Raw genomic sequence first — 18610 nt, 5'->3', positions numbered from 1 at the left:
TGTAAAGTCTCACAGAACTCACAGACTATATAAAGGAAATGGCTCACATGGTTGTGGAGGCTGGGAAACCCCAAATTCGTGGGTCAGGCATAGGCTTCTCCCAATCCACATGGCTGCAGGAGCTGACGAACCCAAACTGGCAGTTCAGACCACAGGCTGCTGGGTCACAAGGCTGTGAAGCTGGCGAATTAGGTCACACAATAGGCCACCAGCCCAAAGGGCTGTGGAGACTGGTGAACCCAGAATTGGCAGGTCAGACCGCAGGCCTCTGAGGAGGCCAATTGATCATGAACCAGATGCGGGATCTAGATGCAGAGAGAGAGAGCCTTGCCAGGACACACACATATATCTTAGATGCAGGCCATAGCCCAGGGAAGGGTGTAACTTTAGTAAGGGTGAGGCTTGAGTCATGTCCTCCTACGAGGCTGTGACCCAAGACACACCTTACACCAGTCCTGCCTCATCAACATGTAGAGGTCAGGATCCACAACACATAAAATGGAGGACAACCACACAATACTGAGAATCATGGCCTAGCCAAGTTGGCACATAACCCCAACCATCACAGGTTCCATATACTTTATTTGCATAGTCCTACTCAATCTTTGTGTGTGAGTCACAAAGACCCTAGCTAGCAGGGCCATATTAAGTAATTCATTGCACTGCAGTTGCAGTTACATATTGCATGTTTGTCTCCCTACTGGAATTTGAGCACCTTGATAATAGAGGGAGCCCTAGTGGCACGGTGGTTAAGAGCTACAGCTGCTAATCAAAAGGTTGGCAGTTCGAGTCTACCAGCTGCTCCTTGGAAACCCTATGGGACAGTTCTACTCTGTCCTTATAGGGTCACTATGAGTTGGAGTTGACTAGATGGCAACGAGTTTGATAATAGAGATTTTATCTTAATTTATTATCTCTGTATCTTCAGAAATTAGCAATACCTGGCATGAACTTGTAGTCCAATACATGTTTTTAATGTATTTGTCCCCTGCTGTGTACACAGCACACTGTACTTTACTTTGATGGAGAAGCAGTACAAAATTAACAGGCATGTGTACATGAACATCTTCCCATATTATGAAATATTTTACATTTTAATGTCTGTTAAATATTCCATTGTGCGGGTATACCATAGTTTATTTAATGAATGCCCCATTGTTAGGTATTGGTTAATATTTCTACCTTTTGCTATTTTAAATGATGTTGCACTGAACACTTGTTCTTGTGTGTCATCGAGTCAATTCTGACTCATAGCAACTCTATAGGACAGAATAGAACTGCCCATAGGATTTTCTAGGATGTAATCTTTACAAGTGGGGCCATAGCTCATCTGTCAGTTTGTTGTACTATGGTGGCTTAAGTGTTGCTGTGATGCTGGAACCTATGCCACTGGTATTTCAAATACCAGCAGGGTCACCCATGTGGACAGGTTTCAGCGGAGCTTCCAGACTAAGACAGACTGGGAAGAAGGTCCTGGTGATCTACTCCTAAAAAAACTGGCCAATGAAAACCTTATGAATATCAGCCGAACATTGTCCGGTATGGTGCTGAAAGATGAGGCCCTCAGGTTGGAAGGCATTCAAAATGTGACTGGGGAAGAGCTGCCTCCTCAAAGTAGAGTCGACCTTAATGATGTGATTGGAGTAAAGTTTTCAGAACCTTCATTTGCTGATGTGGCATGGCTCAAAATGAGAAGAAATAGCTGCAAACATTCATTAATAATCAGAATGTGGAATGTATGAAGTATGAATCTAGAAAAATTGGAAGTCATCAAAAATGAAATAGAACGCATAAACATCAATATCCTAGGCATTAGTAAGCTGAAATGGACTGGTAATGGCCATTTTAAATAGAAAAACCGTATGGTCTATAATGCCATGAATGACAAATTGAAGAGGAATGGCATCACATTCATCATCAAAAACACCATTTGAAGATCTCTCCTGAAGTACAGCGCTGACACTCATAGGATAATATCCATACGCCTACAAGGAAGACAAGTTAATATGACTAATATTCAAATTTACACACCAACCACTAATGCCGAAGATGAAGAAATGAAAGATTTTTACCAACTTCTGCAGTCTGTACTTGATAAACATGCAGTCAAGATGCATTGATAACTACTGATGATTGGATGTGAAAGTTGGAAACAAAGAAGGGTCAGTAGTTGGAAAATATGGACTTCATGATAGAAACGACGCAGGAGAGTACATGGTAGAATTTTACAAGACCAATGACTTATTCAAAAAAACTACCTTTTTTTAACAATATAAACTGCAACTATGCACATAGACTCACAGGAATCAAATCAACTACGTTTGTGAAAAGAGACAATGGAGAAGCTCAGTATCAGTCAGAACAAGGCCAGGGGCCCACTGTGGAATAGACCATCAATTTCTCATATGCAAATTCAAGTTGAAGCTGAAGAAAATTAGAACAAGTCCACAAGTACCAAAATATATCCTTGAGTATATCCCACCTGAATTTAGAGACCATCTCAAGTATAGATTTGACGCATTGAACACTAATGACCAAAGACCAGACAAGTTGTGGGATGACATCATACATGAAGAAAGCAAAAGGTCATTAAAGAGACAGGAAGGAAAGAAAAGATCAAAATGAATGTCAGAAAAGACTCTGAAGCTTGTTCTTGAACACAGAGTAGCTAAATCTAATGGAAGAAATGATGAAGTAAAAGCTGAACAGGAGATTTTAAAAGGCAACTGGAGAAGACAGAGTAAAGTATTATAATGACATGTGGAGAGACTTGGAGTTAGAAAACCAAAAGGGAAGACCCTTTGGCATTTCCCAAGCTGAAAGAACTGAAGAAAAAATTCAAGCCTCGAGTTGCAATATTGAAGGATTCTACGGGGAAAATATTGAAGACACAGGAAGCACCAAAAGAAGATGGAAGGAATACACAGAGTCACTGTACCAAAAAGAATTGGTTGATGTTCAACCATTTCAGGAGGTAGCATATGATCAAGAACTAATGGTATTGAAGGAAGAAGTCCAAGCTACACTGAGGTTATTGGCAAGAAAAGAAGGCTCCAGAAATAGATTTAATACCAATTGAGATGTTTCAACAAATGGATGCAATGCTAGAAGCCTTTGCTTAGCTATGCCAAGAAATTTAGAAGACAGCAATCTGGCCAACCAACTGGAAGACATCTATATTTGTGCCCATTCCAAAGAATGGTGAGCCAACAGAATGCGTAAATTATCAAACAATATCATTAATATCACACACAAGTAAAATTTTGCCGAAGATAATTAAAAAATGATTGCAGTAGTACATCAACAGGGAACTGCCAGAAATTTATGCCTGATTTAGAAGAGGACATGGAACCAGGGATATCATTGCTGATGTCTGATGGATCATGGCTAAAAGCAGAAAATACCAGAAAGATATTTACCTGTGTTTTATTGACTATGCAAAGGCATTGGACTGTGTGGATCATAACAAATTATGAATAACATTGTGAAGAATGGGAATTTGCAAACACTTAATCATGCTCATGAGGAACCTGTACATACACCAATAGGCAATCGTTGGAACAGAACAAGGGGATATCACGTGGTTTAAAATCTCTCAGGGGTGTATTATTTCACCATTCTTATTCAATCTATATGTTGTTGTTTTTAGGTGCTGTCGAGTCAGTTCCGACTCATAGTGACCCTGTGTACAACAGAACAAATCACTGCACGGTCCTGCACCATCCTCACAATCGTTGTTATGCTTGAGCCTATTGCTGCAGCCACTATGTCATTCCATCTCATTGAAGGTCTTCCTCTTTTTCCCTGACCCTCTACTTTACCAAGCATGATGTCCTTCTCCAGGGACTGATTCCTCCTGATAACATGTCCAAAGTATGTGAGACATAGTCTCACCATCCTTGCTTCTAAGGAGCATTCTGGTTGTACTTCTTCCAAGAGAGATTTGTTCATTCTTCTGGCAGTCCATGGTATATTCAGTATTCTTCAGCAACACAATTCAAAGGTTTTAATTCTTCTTTGGTCTTCCTTATTCATCATCCAGCTTTCGCATGCATATGAGGTAATTGAAAACACCATGGCTCAGGTGAGGTGCACCTTAGTCTTTGTCTTAGTCATCTAGTGCTGCAGTAACAGAAATACCACAAGTAGATGGCTTTAACAAAGAGAAATTTATTTTCTCACAGTCTAGTAGGCTACAAATTTAGGATATCAGCTCCAGGGGAAGCTCTGGAGGAAGGTCTTTGTCATCAGTCTTCCCCTGGACTAGGAACTTCTCAGCACAGGAACTTCTGGTCCAAAGGACGCACTCTGCTCCCGGTGCTGCTTTCTTGGTGATATGAGGTCCCCCTGTCTCTCTGCTCACTTCTCTCTTTTGTATCTCAAAAGAGATTGTCTCAAGACACGATGCAATCTTGTAGATTGAGTCCTGCCTCACTAACACAACTGCCACCTATTCCACCTCATTAACATCATAGAGGTAGGATTTACAACCTGTAGGAAAATCAGATCAGATGACAGAATGGTGGACAATCACACAGTACTGGCAATCATGGCTTAGCCAAATTGATACACATCTTTTGGGGGACACAGTTCAATCCTTGACAGTCTTCAAGGTGACATGTTTGCTTTTCAACATTTTAAAGAGGTCTTGCAGCAGATTTGCCCAATGCAATATGCGGTTTGATATCTTGACTGCTGCCTCCATGGGTGTTGATTGTGGATCCAAGTAAAATGAAATCCTTGACAACTACACTCTTTTCTCTGTTTATCATGATGTTGCTTATTGGTCTGGTTGTGAGGATTTTTGTTTTATGTTGAGTGGTAATCCATACTGAAGGCTATGTATGGTCTTTGATCTTCATCAGTAAAGTGCTTCAAGTCGTCTTCACTTTCAGCAAGCAAGGTTGTGTCATCTGCATAATGTAGGTTGTTAATGAGTCTTCCTTCAGTCTTGATGCCCCGTTCTTCTTCATATAGTCCAGCTTCTTGGATTATTTGCTCAGCATACAGATTGAATAAGTATGATGAAATGACACAGCCCTGACGCACACTTTCCTGACTTTAAACCACACAGTATCCCCTTGTTCTGTCCGAACAACTGCCTCTTGATCTATGTACAAGTTCCTCATGAACACAATTAAGTGTTCTGGAATTCCCATTCTTCTCAATGTTATCCATAATTTGTTATGATCCACACAGTTGAATGATTTTCCATAGTCGATAAAACATAGATAAACATCTTTCTGGTATTCTCTACTTTCAGCCAGGATTATCTGACATTAGCAATGATATCCCTGATTCCACTTTCTCTTCTCAGTCCAGCCTGAATTTCTGTCAGTTCCCTGTCGATATACTGTTGTAACCGCTTTTGAATGATCTTCAGCAAAATTTTACTTGTGTGTAATATTAATGATATTGTTCGATAATTTCTGCATTTGGTTGGATCCCCTTTCTTGGGAATAGGAAAACATATGGATCATTCCAGTCAGTTGGCCAGGTAGCTATCTTCCAGATATTTTTGGCAAAGACGAATGAGCACTTCCAACACTGCACCTATATGCTGAGTAAATAATCCAAGAAGCTGGACTATAAGAAGAATGTGGCATCAGGATTGGAGGAAGACTCATTAACAACCTGCGATATGCAGATGATACAACCTTGCTTGCAGAAAGCCAAGAGGATTTGAAGCACTTTCTGATGAAGATCAAAGACTGCAGACTTCAGTATGGATTATACAAAAAATCTCAACATAAAGAAAACAAAAAATCTCACAACTGGACCAATAAGCAACATGCTAAGTGGAGAAAATAATGAAGTTGGGGATTTCAGTTTTACTTGGATCCACAGTCAATGCCCATGGAAGCAGCACTCAAGAAATCAAATGACATATGATATTGGGCAAATCTGTTGTAAAAGACCTCTTTAAAGTATTCAAAAGCAAAATGTCACTTTGAGGACGAAGATGTGCCTGATCCAGGCCATGGTATTTTCAATCGCTTCATATGCTTGCAAAAGCTGGACAATGAATAAGGAAGACCGAAGAAGAATTGATGCATTTGAATTATGGTGTTGGCCAAGATTATTGAATATATCATGGGCTGCCAGAAGAATGAACAAGTCTCTCTTGGAAGAATTACATCTAGAATGCTCCTTAGAAATGAGGATGGTGACAATTCATCTCATGTACTTTGAACATGTTATCAGGAGGGACCATTCCCTGGAGAAGGGCATCATGCTTGTTAAAGTAGAGGGTCAGTGAAAAAGAGTAAGACCCTCAACAAGACGGATTGACACAGTGGGGTGCAATAATGGGCTAAAACATGCAGTGAGGATCGTGCAGAACCAGGCAGTGTTTTGTTCCATTGTATATAGGATTGCTGTGAGTCGGAACTGACTCAGTAGCACCTAACAACAACAAATATTTATGGGAGCAGATTGCTAGGTGTTTTTTCCTGGGGAACTGCTGGTGAGTTCGAACTGCCAACCTTTCGGTTAGCAGCTGAGTGCTTAACAATTGCACCACCAGGGCTCCTTGTGCTGAAGATAAACCAAAAAAAGAAACCAAACACATTTCTGTCGAGTCAATGACGACTCCTAGCGACCCTGTAGGACAGAGTAGAACTGCTCCACAGGGTTTCCAAGGAGCAGCTGGTGGATTCAAACTGCTGAACTTTTGCTTCGCAGCTGATTTCTTTTTTTAGAGTATATCCATGGTTATTGAACATAGAGAAAATTCTTAGAAGTTAAAATGCTGACTCAAAAGTAATGTCTGCTTTAATGTTTTTTTAATTTTTATTTCCTTCCAAATAAGTTGTACTAATTTATATTTTTCAGCGGCGATTCATTAATGTACCCATTTTTCTGAACTCTTCCCAGTACTACTACTTCTGTCATCAGCATCACTGTCATCATTCCTTGCCAAAATTTATAGGTGAAAATAATATTTCCCTGATTTAATTTGCCTTCCTTTGGTTACTAATGAGGTTGAGTATTTAAAAAATGTTTATAAACAATTTGTATTTCATTTTCTAAGTTACCTTTTTGTGTCTTTTAAACATTTCCCTGCGTATTTTTTTCTCTTAATTGCTTCAGTTGTTTTTCTGGAAAGACAATAAGAGGTACACTATAGCAATGTTTATGCGGGTCCATTTTTTCATGAACATTGAATGTAACATTATATAGAATATTTATATGTATAACTTAAAAATAACAACATTAATTACAATAGAACTGTGTTTGGGTTTAATAACTATGTAAACCCATTATTTTCATAACTTTCTATGAAATCTTTGAACCTATCCCTAAAATATTTGCAAGTAGGTTAAGTTAAAGAAATTGTGCGTCCCCAGTCAGACTTGGGCCGACTGGAAGCAGTTTCATTATAATCTTTTGGGGAGAAGTCTTCTTTTTTTAAAACATAAACATCTTAACCAGTAGCCGTTTAGCTAAGACTATGGTGTTGTGAAGGAGCCCTGATGGCACAGGAGTTAAGCACTCGGCTGCTAACTGAAAGGTCGGCAGTGCGAACCCACCATCCACTTCATGGGAAAAAGATGTGACAGTCTGCTTCTGTAAAGATTATAGCCTTGAAAATCCTGGGGGGCAATTCTGCTCTGTCCTACAGGGTCACTATGAGTCGGAATCAGCTCGATGGCAACGGGTTTTTGTTTGGTTGGTTACAGAGTTGTGCAGCCATCACACAATCTACTTTTTAGAACATTTCTGTCATCCCCAAACCTCCCTTCTTGCTCATTTGCAGCTAAGTTCTATTCTTACCCCAAGCCCCAGCAACCATTATCTACTTTCTGTCTTCATTGAATTGCCTTTTCTAGAGACTTTATATAAATGGAATCATGTTATATGTAACCGTTTATGTCTGGCTTCTTTCACTTAGCATAATGTTTTCAAGTTTCATCTATGTTGTCATATTTATCAGTACTTAATTCCTTTGTAATTTTGTGTACCTTGTCTCTATCTACAAAAATAATGTACTAGAATCCTAATGGGGATTCCACCGAATCTGTAGATCAATTTGTGGAGAATTGCCATCTAAACAATAGTGAGTTTTCCAGTCCATGAACTTGGAATGTCACTCCTTTATTTAGATCTTTACTTTCTCTTAACAGTGTTGTCTAGTTTTCAGTGTATAGGTGTCTTAGGCTGGGTTCTCTAAAGGAACAAAACCAGTGAAAGGTATATATATATACATAAATATTTATAAACCAAGTCAAACCCATTGCCATTGAGTCAATTCATAAATACATATACAGAAAGAGATTTAATTCAAGGAAATGGCTCACGCAGTTGAGGAGGCTGGCAAGTCCCAAATCTGTGTGTCAGACATCAGGCTGACGGCTTCTTCTGACTCACGTGGTTGCAGAGGCTGACAAACTCAACATCAGCAGGTCAGATGGCAGGCTGCTGGCTCACGGGGTTGCAGGAGCAGTCAGATCCCAAAATCTGCACGTCAAGTGGCAGGCTACTGGCTCATGTCCCAAGAACTGGAAGTCAGATGATGAGTCGGATACAAGATCCAGAGCGATAGTGAGCCTTGCTGGAACATCCGTTTATATACTGGATGCAGGCCACACCCCCAAGGAAACTCCCCTTTCAATTGATTAGCTGCTTATAGCAGATCTCATCATGGAAGTGATGACATTATATCAGATCTCATCATGAATGTGATTACGTTATATTACATAATGGAAGAGCAATCAGTCCAATGTTTGCCAAACCACTGAGAATCATAGCCTAGCCAAGTTGACACATAATATTAACCGTCACAGTCTACCCCTTGTCAACTTGACACCTGTGCACATCTCCTTGAACCATACATAATCTCTAAATAAAGACAATTATAAAGTCATACTTGTGCCTAACATGATACAACTAACATGAGTTCATCTGAAAATGCACTAGCCCCATTTACATTTTATATTTTATAAGTAATGGGATAAAAGAGTGAAGAAAACAAAAATATTTGATGTATATATGTATATATAAATATATGTGTGTATACATGTGCGTATACACACATGCATGTGTAATAAACAAGGAAGAAATACTATAACAATTACAGTCCTCATTTCTACTTCTGATCACATGGTCATAACTGGTATTTAGGACTACCTTCTTCCACCACCCATTCAGTATTCCCTTTGCCCCTCAGCTGGTCATGGTTCTTTGGCTGGTAGGGTGACCCAGACCTTCATTCCTGAAGGGTCTGGGCCATTAGTAGTCATGTCAGAATTGAGTTGCTGTAGTTTTCCGTTAACTAATCACAGGGTATGGTAGTACTAAGAAATGCCCTAAGGGATCTCCTGTATTCCAAACATACTCTTCATTACTTCCATTATGTAATATCAGTCCAATTTCCTGTTGGTAATCAGGACCAATCACACCAGCAAATATTGTAACTCCCTTCTTTGCCTGTTGATCCAGAGGTGTGAGGAGCCCAAAGCATTCTTAACTTCCAGTTCAATGGAATCAGTGTTGTGTCTCCAAGTGGGAGCATTTCTCCCTTTGGAACTAAGACCTCTAGACCCGAAGAACATAGAGTTACGGGGACAAGAAGCAAAAATTTTGCAAGTGGGTCACTAGGGGTATTAGTGAGTGGTACCACTCCCATTTCCACCCTACTCCTGGTACCAGATGTCTTAGGCTGGGTTCTCTAGAGGAGCAAAACCAGAGAAACGTGTGTGTGTGTGTGTGTGTGTGTGTGTGTGTGTGTGTGTGTGTGTACACAGAGAGAGAGAGACATAAATAAACTTAATTTGTAAAGTTTATTCCTGTTTTAGTTCTTTTTGATGCTATTGTGAATGAAATAGTTTTCTTAATTTCATTTTCAGATTATTCAGTACAGTTGTTTTTGAATGACATAATGTATATTTTTCCAAGTTTTGACTATTACTATTATTTTACTTCTATTATCATATATAAGGTATTAGGCCCGTAGGAATCAATCACTGACATTTAACATAGGAAAAGAACTCTGGGCAAGAAGTGCCTATGTGCAATTTTTATAGAATGAAAGCCCTAAAAAATTTAAAGTATGTTAATACAGAAATAGTCCTGGGAATTCAATTCAAAGACATGACAAAATGTTTATAGTAAGGCTCAATTAATAATGCCAACTTGTGTTTTTTGGCATTTTATCGATTTTTGTTATTTTTATAAATGTACTCCTTTGCATTTAATATGTATCAATCAGCAAATTAGTAGATTGTGCTTATGTTGACACTTCTGGCCTCAAGTTAATGGTTTGTTGTGGTGCTCATTTATGCTTCTATCACATTAAAAAAAATGTTATTTAGGGGAAAAAATTGCACCCCGCAGTTACTTATTACAACAAAAAGATTTGTTTTCCCAAGCTCAACATATACTGGTTTGCTAGCCCTTTAATAGACAGCAGCCATTATTTAAATCACTTATTTGTTACATCATGATCTTACAGAATGCCTATAGGTTATAATGTAGGATGAGGTGTTACACTTCAAAAACAGAATAAATTGGGGCTTTTCCAATTGTCTGGAGAAATTTAAAATACATTGTTTTACATTTTTAGTTTTTGTCTCGTAAAGTTTTTCTTAAATCTTGGATACCAGTCATTGGTTAGTCACTAATAAGCATTAATGGACAATAAAACAAATGATCACGTGTATTTGTGCATGTTAATAGAAAGACTCAGATTATCATGCTTACTTCAACAGCTTGTTTTTACTATCCGAAAGTTACTATTTTATGTGGTAAAATTAATGGTGTTTTGTAGTGCTCTGTCCCTGTGAAAATTTAAGAAACAATGAATTAAATAAATAAATCATTAGAAGGGAACAGAAATGTGAATACAGTGTACTGATTTGCTCATAGGTGGCTAAAAAACCCATTGCCATCAAGCCGTTTCTGACTCATAGCAACCCTGTAGAACAGAGTAGAACTGCCCCATAGGGTTTCCAAAGAGCAGCTGGTGGATTCAAACTGCCGACCTTTTGGTTAGCAGCCATAGCTCTTAACCACTATACCACCAGGGCTCCATAGATAGCTAAGACCCGCCAAAATCTATACCCTCAATTCAGTGGCCACCCTGTATGGCACTGCTAGGCTATAATGAGTAAAAAGCAGTTAACACTTCTCTCCAACCAAACATAAATGTCAGGTAGACAGCTGACCTGAAAGCTAAGGAGAGCAGATAAAGAACAGTCTTGTCTACTGTTTTTATAGTTTCCAAACAAATGGGTGATATTTTTCCTCTTCTGTATTTTTCTAAAACTTAAAGCTATTAAAATTGATATGTAAAGTCATATGTTGATGGGAGAATGTAAGTTATTATGTTCCTGAGATATTTTGACCTCAGATTAATGATTGGATGACTTTTTTCCTCTATAGGCTTTCTGCAAAGGAAGGTAGAAGAGGTAACCCAGGTTTTCGAGGATCGTCGTCGCAAGGAGCAGGAACGCAACATCAGGATTGCTTTTGATTGAATGACCATATCTTCAGCATGTTATTTTTGGATTATTCATTACCTATAAGTTCTGAGGAGTCTAGGGTAGTGTTTGCCGTTACTGTCTAATTTTTGGTTGTAATAAAGTGTGTGTGTGTACGTGTGTTTTTTTCCCATTCAAATATTGTATAGTTGAAGATTTGACTTTTAGAGTTACAAATCTAAACTATATTAGCCCCTTTATCTGGATAGCAAACTATTAGATGTTGACTCCATGTGTGCAATTTGTATCTTACTCTCCTAGATTCCACATTCTATTACCAACACAATGATCCTTCTCACTCTAACCAAATCATAGAGAAATTTTTACCTAAAGATAAATGCCTTTACTGGGTGCCTATGTGTAGTGCTAGATACGATAAATTCTCTCTCCTGAAAGGAACTTACTCTCTAGTTTGGGATATAGTTAATGCCAGTATATATAAAAACAATATAGACATACAAAAGAGAGTGTTACGAATTAAATATATTGTGCTATAGACATTTAGAGAAGAAAAGAGAGTTATGGTAGTTTGGGGACTTGAATTAGTTTTAAAAGGGTATGGTTCAGTTTTGATCAAGGACCCAATAGATGGATCCTGATCAAAAGGAGGAAAAATGTGGAACAGAGTTTCAAGTTTTTATAGAAACCAGACTCATTGGGTCCATTGAGACTGGGGGAACCCCTGAATCTATTGCCCTGAGATAATCTTTAAGCCTTGAACCAAAACTATCCCATGAATTCATCTTGAAACTACAGTTTAGCTCAACTAGTGAAGAATGTTTGCATTGAGCAGTGCACTCTTTTAAAGAATTATGTATATGAGACCAAATCGACAACAGTAACTCTTACACACAGAGGAGAAATTTAGGGGATAGAGTTTAAGTTAGTGATGGTGAAACAATATGGGTAGAGAGAGCAAGAATGATGACACAATGTAAAGAATGTGACCAATGTCACTGAGCTGTACATGTAACAGTGTTGAAGGGGTGTATGTTTTGTTATGTATATTTCCACTAAAAATTTTTTAAAAGGATATGGTTCAGGCAATTCAATTATTTTTGATGTACGGATACCCTGATATTTTAGCATATGGTTTATAGTTGTTGGGTTTTTTGTATTTGTTTTTTAAAGAAAAAGCCTTGTTCTTAGCTTTGAGACAGTCTGGTCTCTTGTGTTTCATGTTTTACCTAAGTCATAAATAAAGATGATATTCTAAAAAATAAAAGTATAAAACCAAAATAAACTACTTAAAGGTTTTTGAGTGACTAGAGCTTAGTTGTCTGTAATTCTTGGGCTGAATTTCTGTTGTACTGACTGCACTTGACCATCCTGAGGAGTGCACATTGCAGGAAGAAAATGTATTAGTGATTTTCATGACCTTAGGAGAAGACACAATGTCAGAATGTCATGATCTCTTTCTTTTTTCCTACCCAAACTTTTCAAAGAAGCAGCTTCTTATCAGGTAAGTTGTTACCACTCAAAATTGTAGAATGTGAAAATTAATCCATAGACAATTACTATTGTGGATTATTTCTGTCGGTAAACACAGCTTTTGAGTATAATCTTGAATAATCTCTAATTTTATGAGTCTCATATTATTACTATTCTACCACAGACAAAGACATTTTCTCCAAATTGTTTTTGGAGATTTAACTCTTGTAAAGTAGCCTGTGCATAAGTTTCACATTCAGTAAAGAGAATATAGTGTATTGGTTCTGGTCATATCCCTGCCTCATTAAGTGGGAAAATAATTTCATCTTGGGCATCATCTTTTGCCTACCAAATTAGAGTTAGACCATATTAGGTTTTTCCCAACTGTTTTGTGAGAGGAAATGAGTTTTTACTTCTCTGAAGTTTTGATATTCCTTTATGTCTTTTCACTACTAGTAGAGTCTCTAAGTAAAATAAAGGAAGAGGAAGCTATAGTACTGCTACTGACTGTTGTACTACAGTACTGCTATTGACTGTTGCACTATTCTCACTGGCAGTTCTAGTGCTTCTTCCAATACTCAGGAGAGGCCGGAGAATGGCAACTGGCTTCCAGATCATCCAGTAACACAAAGATTTACTGGTATATCTCAGTGTACTGTCTTGAATCTGGAGCCTTGGACTAAATAAGTCATTTCTATGGTTCTTTCTGACTCTGGTTCTAAGGAGTGTCCAAAAGACTTGATGATGTAGTTGAACAAGTATTAATTAAAAGGTTAGAATAATCAACTTCTGTCAGTAATTTTAAAGCAACATTTATGTTTGGCTCTAGAGTCTTGAGCCCCTCCTAACCAGCTAAGATACTAGACGATGAAGAATTCTTATATTTGTAGTGCTAACAGTTTTTCAGTGCTCATCTAAATTTTTTTTTGTTCTTTGGAAAAGATGCTGTATTCTGTCAATAACAGAATTTATGCAATCAAATTTGGGGAATTTGAAAGACATGCACAGTTGTTTACTCTTAATGTTAAATGTGTGATGCTATGCCTCTTCAAGAGAAGATTTTTGGTTTTAGTGTCTTCCATATCTGTGAATTATAATTGCTTCATAATGTATTCATCAGAAGTGTGCTGGGAACAAGACACCTAAAAAAGACAAACCCTGAAAATGTGCCTATGCTGAGGACAAGCCTCTGGCTTAATTAAACTATCCTCGTTAAATTGTCGGAAAGACAAATGAGGCATATTTGTCAGTTTGTCATAAATTCTTCTAGGGGTGAAATTACCTCATGGTAAGATTTCTGTTCCCATGTATAAGCTTTTTTATATATACACTGTCTGATACCCTTTTTAGGTCAGGAGAAGGATGCTGTGGGAAACGGAATAGCTATTATTACACAGTTAATGAGTTTGGCAGAGCTAGAAGTAGCGTGGTTTTCCTTCCAGTGCAGTTTACTTAATGTGTTGCCCCTTAGTACTTACCACTTGGGCTGGCTACAGTTATCCATATATATGTAGAGTAATTCCTATGACCTTCCTTTCCAGTTGCACTTCCGTGGCTATGTGAATGTCTCTTAAGACATTTATTCTCCACTCTTCCCATCTAGTGGATTTGTAGAGCATTATGTAATGTAATATCACTTCAGTACCAATGGGTTGTATGTTTTATTAGAAGTTGTATGTTCATTTGGTGTGATGGCTGGTGTAATATCTCCTTCACCCTTTGCCACCTTCCCAGGGGACGGACACACTAGCATCCTTGGTATACCTTGATATATTTTTCCATTTCCTTGTTGACAGTGTGGTTGAGTAGCAAAATTTGGTCCTACCACCATATATGATTTACCTGGTGCAGACTATGATGTGACCAACAGTTTTAGTCCTAAGACAATCAGTCCATGTTCTGTGCCAAATCCACAAAGTAGTACATGTTATGTCTGTACTGTGTGCTTCAAGAGCACAATTATGTGCATATGACACGTTTTGGATAACTCTTCATACCATGATATTTTGAATCTGTTAGAAGTTCTCAGGATAGGAAGTACAAGGTCTCCCAGTAGTTGCTCCTTGGTCTTATGCTGTGACTTTAGCATGGCAATATAGATCAGTTTAAGTAAGTCTGAACCTACTGTATAACCTTGGAATATTGACTCATAGATGACCACCCTGTCACGCATGGAGTGGCTTTAACATCGCACTTGTGTACAATGCTTCCCAGTGACCTTATTATCCTCATTTTATAGTTGAAGAAACTAGCCTAGACCAGTTAAATCTTATTGAAACTCACATAGTTTAGTAACTTACCAAAGCAAAGATTCAAGTCCAGATTGTCTACAAAGCCCTAACCAGTTACTGTCCAGTTGACTCTGGCTCATGGCGACCCCATGTGTGTGACTGTGCTCCATAGGGTTTTTAATGGCTGATTTTTCAGAATTCGATCACCAGGCCTTCTGAGATGCCTCTGGGTGGATTAGAACTTCCTGAAGCACATTAACCATTTGCAGCACCCAGGAGCTCCAAAGCCTTCCTCTGCTATATTGCCATTAACTGGGAGCTGAGATTCAAATCCAAGCATGTGACTCCCAAACCCATGACCTTTTTTAAAATCTATTTATTTTTTGGCTCTGTGATATAAAAAAAAAAAAAGATTCCCTTTAAATATTTATTGACAAGGTAATGTCATGTGGTTCACAATTTAAAGGGTAGAGTGAAGGCTTCTTTCTCCCACCTTTGTCCCTCAGCCATCCAGTTCCCCTAAGCCAAACCAAACCCGTTGCTGTTGAGTTGATTCTGACTCATAGTGACCCTACAGGACAGGGTAGAACCGCCCCATAGGGTTTCCAAGGAGTGGCTGGTGGATTAAAATTGCCAACGTTTTGATTAGCAGCTGACCTCTTAACTGCTGTGCCACCAGGGCTCCCAGTTCCCCTACATGGAGGCAATCACTTACCACTCATTTGTTATTTTCTTCCAGAGATATTTTATGCATATACAAGCAAATACATGTATATCCTTTCTTTTACACAAGTGGTAGCATACTCTGACAGTGTATTTTGGAGATTGTTCGATAGCAGTCCATTGAGAATTTAGCCGTCTTTGTAACTGCTGCATAGTTTTTCATTGAATGGATATGCCATATTGGTGGATATTTAACTTGTTTCCAATACTTTTTTATTACACTATTTCAGTGAATAGCTGTGTATAATATATACACACTATATACATATATATAATATAGATACTATGCATATACATATATAATTTTTCACACTGTAGAATAAATTCTTAGAAGCTGAATTGCTGTTTTAAAGAGAATGTACATTTAAGATTTTGATAGCATCCTCAAGTTGCCGTCCATAGAGGCTGTACTGATTTATATTCCTACCACCAATGTTCTGAGAGTGACTATTTCCCCGAAATCTCAACAGAAAAAAATTGGGGCTCTTTATCAATGTAATAGGTCACAAATGTTATTTTAGTGTACTTAAAAAATAATTAACTATTTTTTTAAGTTTTACAGAAGAAAAGTTCCAAGCATAGTACATAGAATTCAGTATGCCTCCACTCAGTTTTTCCTATTGTTAAACAACACAACTGGTACATTAATCACAACTGCTGTTGTGTGCCGTTGAATTGATTTCTGACTCGTAGTAACCCTATGTGACAGAGTAGTACAGCCTCATAGGATTTCCTAGGCTGTAATCTTTCAGAAGCAGATCACCAGGTCTTTTCTCCTTCTGAGTGGCTGGTGGGTTCAAACTGCCAACCTTTCAGTTAGCAGCCAAGCGCTGAACCATTGTGCCACCAGGGCTCCTTTATCACAGCTAATGAACCAATATTTAAAAACACCTGTTGCCATCAAGTGGACTCTGGCTCATAGTGACCCCGTGTGTGTCAGAGTAGAACTGTGGTCCATAGCGTTTAATGAACCACTTGTTAGGTGCTGTCGAGTCGGTTCTGACTCATAGCAACCGTATGTACAACAGAAGGAAGCACTGCCAGGTTCTGCGCCATCCTCACAATCATTGTTATGCTTGAGCCCATTGTTCTACCCACTGTGCCAATCCATCTCGTTGAGGGTCTTCCTTTGTTTTTTTTGCTGACCCTCTACCAAGCATAATGTCCTTCTCCAGGGACTGGTCTTTCCTGACAAACATGTTCAAAGTACATGAGACGAAGACTCGCCATCCTCACTTCTAAGGAGCATTCTAGATGTACTTCTAGATTTATTCATTTTTCTAGACAGATTTATTCATTCTTCTAGCAGTCCATGGTATATTCAATATTCTTCGCCAACACCATAATTCAAAGGCATCAATAGTTCTTTGGTCTTCCTTATTCATTGTCCAGCTTTCAAATGCATATGAGGCGATTGAAAATAGCATGGCCTGGGTCTGGCGCACCTTAGTCCTCAAAGTGATATCTTTGCTTTTTAACACTTTAAAGAGGTCTTTTGCAGCAGACTTGCCCAATGCAATATGTCATTTGATTCTTGACTGCTGCTTCCGTAGGCATTGGTTGTGGATCCAAGTAAAATGAAATCCTTGACAACTTCAGTCTTTTCTCCGTTTATCATGATGTTCCTTATTGGTCCAGTTGTGAGGATTTTTGTTTTCTTTATGTTGAGAAGTGGTCCATACTGTAGGCTGTAGTTTTTGATCTTCATTAGTAAGTGCTTCAAGTCCTCTTTGCTTTCAGCAAGGGAAGATGGTACTGAAGGAAAAAGTCCAAGCTGCACTGAAGGCATTGGCAAAAAACAAGGCTCCAGGAACTGAATACCAACTGAGATGTTTCAACAAATGGATGCAGTGCTAGAGGTGCTCACTCATCTATGCCAAGAAATTTGGAAGACAGCTACCTGGCCAACCGACTAGAAGAGATCCATATTTGTGCGCATTCCAAAGAAAAGTGATCCAACAGAATGCAGAAATTATCGAACAATATCATTAACATCACACACAAGTAAAATTTTGCTGAAGATCATTCAAAAGTAGTTGCAGCAGTATATCAACAGGGAACTGCCAGAAATTCAAGCCAGATTCAGAAGAGGACACTGAACGAGGGTTATCACTGCTGATGTCAGATGGATCCTAGCTGAAAGCAGAGAATACCAGAAAGATGTTTACCTGTGTTTTATTGACTGCAAAGGCATTCGACTGTGTGGATCATAACAAATTATGTATAACATTATGAAGAATGGGAATTCCAAAACACTTAACTGTGCTCACGAGGAACCTGTATGTAGACCAAGAGGAACCTACACACACAAAAAGGCAGTCATTCAAATAGAACAAGGGGATACTGTGTGGTTTAAAATCAAGAAAAGTGTGTGTCAGGGTTGTATCCTTTCACCATACTTATTCTGTTTTGAATCCAGCAGCCGCTCCTTGGAAACCCTATGAGGCAGTTCTACTCTGTCCTATAGGGTCACTATGAGTCGGAATCAACTTGACGGCAATGAGTTTTTTGGTTTTATTCAATCTGTATCTGAGCAAATAACCTGAGAAACAATTATATGAAGAAGAACATGGCATCAGGATTGGAGGATGACCTATTATTAACAACCTGTGATATACGGATGACACAACGTAACCAATATTAAAAAAACCAAACCTGTTGCTGTCTAGTCAATTCCAACTCATAGAAGGAGCGCTTGGTGGATTTGAACTGCTGATCTTTTGGTTAGCAGCTGTAGCTCTTAAC

At 38.5% G+C, this 18610-nt stretch overlaps 1 protein-coding gene across 1 annotated transcript in view; it reads left to right on the top strand.

The window, feature by feature from the left end:
- NUP62CL (nucleoporin 62 C-terminal like) overlaps window positions 1-11477 on the top strand; it is a 67763-nt gene extending 56286 nt beyond the window's left edge. The window contains exon 8 of the mRNA XM_023734436.1: window positions 11383-11477. Within this exon, the coding sequence (XP_023590204.1) occupies window positions 11383-11477 (95 nt within the window). The remainder of the gene's footprint in view (window positions 1-11382) is intronic.
- The last annotated feature ends 7133 nt before the right edge of the window (window positions 11478-18610 follow it).

The sequence above is a fragment of the Trichechus manatus genome, unplaced genomic scaffold (genome assembly GCF_000243295.1).
Source record: "Trichechus manatus latirostris isolate Lorelei unplaced genomic scaffold, TriManLat1.0 scaffold00068, whole genome shotgun sequence".
Lineage (NCBI taxonomy): Eukaryota > Metazoa > Chordata > Mammalia > Sirenia > Trichechidae > Trichechus > Trichechus manatus.
The sequence above is the reverse complement of the archived record's forward strand: the minus strand, read 5'-3'. Positions and strand labels throughout refer to the sequence as shown.